The sequence below is a fragment of the Nematolebias whitei genome, chromosome 20 (assembly GCF_014905685.2).
Source record: "Nematolebias whitei isolate Nwh7 chromosome 20, NemWhi1, whole genome shotgun sequence".
Lineage (NCBI taxonomy): Eukaryota > Metazoa > Chordata > Actinopteri > Cyprinodontiformes > Rivulidae > Nematolebias > Nematolebias whitei.
Genome location: NC_056517.1, coordinates 36,836,582 through 36,842,581, shown reverse-complemented (window position 1 = coordinate 36,842,581; position 6,000 = coordinate 36,836,582). Strand labels below are relative to the sequence as shown.

Sequence of the window (6,000 nt, the reverse complement as noted above, 5' to 3'; positions counted from 1 at the left end):
GGCTGAGAAAGTGGGGAAAGTAAAGAAATGATTAACTGGAGAAGTGGTTCTCTGCAGACCAAAAGTGGGTGTTTCTAAAGCTCAAACACTGATTGGCTAGCTTTATTTTCTGGCTCTTCAGTTACGTCAGCTCTTTTTGTTAACTGAAGGTTTCTAAGAACCAGCGTTAAATCTGCTGTCAAACACAAGAAGATTTTATTTTGTTCTTGTAGGCTGCACCTGACACAGGTTGTCTTGAGTGTGGTCTGGGTACAATGAAATATGAAGCATCTGAAGCGAAACCTGCTCCCATTTGTCCAAAAAGTCTGGTCTCAATTAAAGATCATGAGTCCTGTAACGAGATAATGGCCCAAAACTAAAGCTAAAAACTAAATTTGCTCTTTAGAAGTTCTTCTATGAGATCTGATCTATGAGAGGAGCTGAAACATGGAGTAGGGTTGACCCTTAAAATGTGAGACAGCTGAGGAAGTGAACCAGTAAACAGAATACCTGCTCCAGGTGCAGAAATCTGACAGAAACTGACAATCACTCATCTGAAGCGACTGATTTAAAAGTTGAACAAGAAAATGTGACGTTAAAGGAAACATCCTTAGTCCCAAAGCCAGTTTAAGTATCATTAATATTTTGGTTACTTTATTTATGAATTGATTGTAACTAATTTCACATTAATCAACAACCAAAACAGATTGTTTTTTTAATGTAATGGCTAGATATTTAAAAAAAAACCATTTAGCCCTCCACACTACCCATTTATGTTGCTCTTATTTTGAAATGTAACCGGAAATTCTGTGTTAAGAGAGGCGGGAAAAGTAGTTATCATAGTTGCCAAGTTTGCTTATTATAAGTGACTTTGGGCGTGTTTTTGTTCTAAAGTCGCTTGCAAATTTTGTGAGTCGTGGGTTGTGTGTTTTTTGGGCTCGTTTTTGAACGTGAAGTTGCTTATTTGGGCTTGACTTTCTTTCCAACTGAAACTAGTTGATTATCTCCTAGCTCCGCACAATAAAGCAAAAGACTAGTGGCAGTAGGTAGTTTGTCCTTTACACGCCCCGTTTCCTGCGTTTTCCTGCCCAAGTTGGCGAGGCGACGGGCGCACATGTAGACAAATACAAATACGTCTGTGGGCGCACACCCCAAACACTCAAACTGTGGCCAACCACTTGGGGGTTCCACTCACACGCAGATATCAGGATGTTTCGTTTGTAAAAAATATGTAGAAAAAAAAAATCACATATACAAAATGTATTTTTTTTAATCAGAGCTTAAACGTATGCTCTTCAAAGTGTTTAGCATAATTTTGCTTTTGCTAATGTGTAATGCCATAATAAATGTATGTTTATACTGTTTAGAAACGGTGGGTTGCCAGTTGGGCTTGTTTTCATAGAGATGGTTGCTTGCTTCTATTGCGAGATCTGGCAACACCGGTAGTTATGCAGACGCCGCTAATGTCGAACCGGCTAACACAATCTGCTTGCAGTTATACTCAGGTTATACTTGATTAATAAGTCTTCTGAGTCTCAATGTTTGTAACCCCCTGGTGGCTGTCATTACTTTACTGTATACTGTACTGCATTTTATTGTACTGTTCTGTATTCTTTAAATAAAGATAAAAAAAAAAAGTCTTCTGATACCTTCGTCCAATCAGATATAGTCCTTGAGTAACTTGTGTTTTTCGTCCAATCAGGTGAGGCCCTTGAGATACACCTACTTTTGGAAACGCCTATTCGTCTGCAGAGATACCTACTTGATTAACTGTCCGCTGATATCCAGTCTTTTTCTTTTTTACGTGCTTCTGTTTGGACTCGTTTCTTGTTCCTGTCAGTCAGTCTTGGGAATAAAAACTGATGATGATGAGCAGATCATCAACAAATGTGTAATATACACGTATCCTTTTCACTGTACACAGAAAATAATAATAAAAAAAAAAGCTTTTGACAGTGTAAATATAGAAAAGTAAAAAGCAAAACAATGACTATTAAAAGTCTCTTGAAGAAGACATTCCTTTTAAAACAAGTTTCTGAACTTCGACAGGCAGCAAGGTAGAAAAATAATGAAAATAAGAGAAAAGCTGTGCTACGTTTGTCACTTTGGTGAAATGGTAAACATCCGCTTCTTGCCTTGAGGTTGTTGTGCTTTCATCTTTCTCTGTGCTTTTATTTTCCTCACTTCCTCTGGAACCTTCATGCCATCTGCATCTCTCATCTCTCCATCTATTTTGTCTTTCTGCAGCTAAACGACAAACCATTTCCTCACTCGTCCTACAGATTAAAAGCTTTACCTCATCAAATCTTTCTTTATAATTTCTCCCTCTCCCACTCAAGACATGTGCATATGCACTTTCTCGTTTTTTAGTTTTCCTTCCCCACTCCCTGCACAGCTCGTCAAACACACTTCTTCTCATCTACTCCACTTAGGGATGGAATGGAGCTAACTTCAAACAAATAAAGTGGTTGTAAAAACAACAGAATGTTTGCATGCACATGCACAGTTTTCTCTTTGTCACTTTGATTTCACTTTCCATCTTTGTTCCAATTTTTTGTTTTGAAGAAAAAAATTCTGTTCAGGGCAACAAGGTCCTTTTGGAAAATGCCACTTCCATCAACCTTGAGTTAATCGGCGATTAGTCACCTGCAAAAATAATCCCGTTCACACAAGCACACACAGAACCCTTCCCTCCCGCTGTCCATCGTTCAGTCGAGTTAGACCCAGGAATCGGGTGAGGCCGGGTAGTGGCTGGTCTCGTAGTTCAGTTCGCTGTACGGCCGAGAGGCCGAGTAGAAGTCTACGTAGTTGCCGGTGGACTTGAGGCCCAGATGCATTCGCAGATCTTCCCGCGGGTCCCGGGATGACCCGGTGGAGCCTGGAGGCTGCTGGGGTTGGGCTTGAGGCTGGGCTTGTACCTGCAGCGGCGGCTGGGGCTGGGATGGTGGAGGCGGGGGTCCCTGGTCCTCGTAGAAGGCCTCATCGAAGCTCCGGCTCTGGCTGTGAGGTGGAGGCTGTGGTGGCTGAGGCTGTGGGAAGGAAGGAGGAGGGGGGTAGGGGTCGTAGTCTTTTAGCGCTGCTGCTGATGGGCTGTCCTGTTCGGGTTGGAGGGGCACAACGCAGGGCTGGGCTGGACTCTGGTGGATGGGGGAGGGGGGTCGATGTGGTAGAGTGCAGCAAGCAAGGGCACAGTCAAAGAAATATGGGCAGTGGGAGAAAGTGATAAAGGAGAAGGAGGAAAAGGTAGATAGGAAGGTAAAGAGTGAACACACAGGGAAACGGGTTTGAAAGGATAACAGAACTCAGATAGGAATCATCTGGGCAGGGGCTCATGCTGTGAATTCTCTATTACATGCAGGCATTTGAGGGGCAATTTTGTATCAAACACTATCACCCACACACACTAGTGTGCAAATATGAGGTGCAATCATGTGAGCAAAATCCCCTTGGCTACCAACTCATTACATTTATTCGGTTAGGTTTAACCATCAGCATCGAAAGCCGAAGCTTTAATTAGAAAATTAAAGCAGTTTAAGAGATCCAACCAAGTTTTCGCTTCTAATCTTTCCACGTCAAAGGATGTGATGCTGTCTGTTATCCCTCCCTCTTCAACAGCACAGGCATTAAACAGAAGCAAATAATTAGTGCAATCAAACGGGATAGCGGTTTTAATTGCCAGCCGGGTTCCTGGTTGCAGTGGTTTGACAAAGCCCGAGCCGAAGGTGAGCGTTCGTCTCATGCTCTGCCAGATCATCGCTTATCGCATCGAGACACCTTCTCTGTTTGCATCTCGTGTGTCTCTTTCATCCTGCTACAGTCTGTCCTAATAACAGCCTCGCTATGACAGCATATGCCAAATTAAGAGTGCCATGGCATTAAATAAACAAAACCATTGCACCACTAATCCACTGTGTGTGTGGGTGCGTGTATAAATAACAAAAGAGGCTCAATAACTCACCTGGCTTGGCTTGATGTCATCACTGGCAGTCAGGTAGGAGTTTCGGAACAATGTTGAAGACCCACACGACACTGGGACTTCACGGATGAATCAAGAAAAGATGAAGGGTGACAAATAACATCGCTGCAAATCATTCAGTGTTAACTAAATAAGTAAGAACTTTCATTATAAGGAGGATAAAAGAAAGAATAGTGGTGTATTAAAAAAGTACAAAACAAAGCATCACACAGGGAAACAAAGGAGAGGAGTGGGAGGTAGGCCTGTCATGATAAATTTTGCTGGGCGATTATTTGTCTCAAATTATTGCGATAAACGATAATATTGTTTGAACTTTGACAATAATAAGTAATTATTGACAAATTTAAGAAGAAATGTTAAATTTTATTGCATGTAGTACATTTTTTGACCACCGGATGGCAGTATAAGATTGAACCGAAGGATGGATAGTGAGGGAGCGAGCAGCGTGTCTTTTGAACAAAAATGGAAGGGAGGGGCCCCTTGACGTGACGTGGGCTGTCTCTCTTCGGTTCTCAAAATGGCGGATGTTTGGTGTGGTTTGAGCTCTTTAGCATTTTTCACGCAAAGCTTTTAATTAAAAAAAAATCAGTAAACAAGTTCTCAGCTTCTTTTTGCAGAGAAAAACAACTTTTTAAACGAAGGCTCGAGTTTCAACCATGAATTTTGAAGCTTCGACAAGAACGAGGTTTTTTCCCCCGAGGTCGGCCTGTTAGCTTAGCACGTAGCTTAGCTTCTCAGCTTAGCTGCTTATAACGATCTAAAAAATGTGACTTTGGATTGTTAAAACAGATTTTAAAAAGAAAAGAGAAAGGGAGTGGTCAGTGAAGTGCAGAGTTGCATTCGGTCCCGAAAAATTGGATCCGACCCGGCCCCAGCCCGCAGTCATAATTTTCAAACCCCACCCAACCCGACGAATTAACAGTAATTACAGGTCCGAACCCGGAAAAAAACCAACATTTTTAATTAGTTATTAACGGTTGGGGACGCGCAGCTGAATAAACATGGCAGAAGATTTGGAGCTGAGAGGGTGTTTGTCCTTTCATGGCCATGAAAAAGCGCGCGTCCGCTGAGTGCAGCGGCAGAATGAACGTCCAATTGGGCGATGGATCACTTCCTAGCAGTACAGTCCCATCTGAAACTTAACTGAACTTTTTACCTCTTTCAAGGCCAGTCAGCTTGGTGAAATGGTGGAAGTATGGCAGGCCATGTTATCACATAATTGGATCACGTCTGATCCTGACATAATTAAAAGCCCGAGACCGGACCAGCCCGCCCATTAATCACATTATAACGGCCAGGCCCAGCCCTAATCCGGATTGGTCCGAGCCAGGTTTTGGGTTCGGGTTAGAAATGACAGCTCTAGTGAAGAGCACCGGAGTTAGTTGAGCTTTTTGTCTTCCAGTGTCTTCAGTAGAAAGAGAGAGACACGAAGAAACGATAAAGCTGATAAATGAAAACGAGGTCGATAATTTTCATTTATCATGCGATTAATTGATTTATTGTTTATCACGACAGGTCTAATGGGAGGTAGAAGTAATTAAGGATAAAGGCAAAGAAATAATGGAAAGAAAAGGTAGAGAAAAATCAAAGTGGGAGCAGACAGAAAGTAAAATATTAGAAAAAAAAAAAAAAAGAGGTTAAAAAAGATGACTGATAGGTGAAAGGGGAAGAGGAATGAAAAGATAAAAAAGAAAGATAAAGAGGGGTGTAAAATGAAATCATTTAATACAACTCTATCTTTACACACACACACACACCTGCCATGCCGTCTTTTCGGGATGTATGCTCTCCTTTGTTGCTATGGAAACCAGCATTGGTTGCCGTGGAGTCATAGTCTATCTTGCGTTCCTTCAGACTCATCATCTCTCTCGGGGAGGCTGGAGCGCTCGCTACACACACACACATTAAAGAGAGTAATAAAACCCAGAACACAAGCCTTCACACTTTGTTTGCCGATGTTTGTGTGTCTGTCAGACGTTCAAGGTGCCCAGTCATTATTCATCATTTAGCCTGTCACTAGAAAGGGTCACCTCCAAGCGTGTTCA

At 42.2% G+C, this 6,000-nt stretch overlaps 1 protein-coding gene across 1 annotated transcript in view; it reads right to left on the bottom strand.

Moving 5' to 3' along the window:
• Positions 1-2,033: 2,033 nt before the first annotated feature.
• The window catches only part of ctnnd2a (catenin (cadherin-associated protein), delta 2a), a 359,158-nt gene continuing 355,191 nt past the window's right edge, over positions 2,034-6,000 (bottom strand). The window contains exons 23-25 of the mRNA XM_037694504.1: positions 5,713-5,844; positions 3,938-4,014; positions 2,034-3,116 (exon numbers count right to left, since the gene is read on the bottom strand). Of these exons, the coding sequence (XP_037550432.1) occupies positions 2,697-3,116; positions 3,938-4,014; positions 5,713-5,844 (629 nt within the window). The 3' untranslated portion in view covers positions 2,034-2,696. The remainder of the gene's footprint in view (positions 3,117-3,937; positions 4,015-5,712; positions 5,845-6,000) is intronic.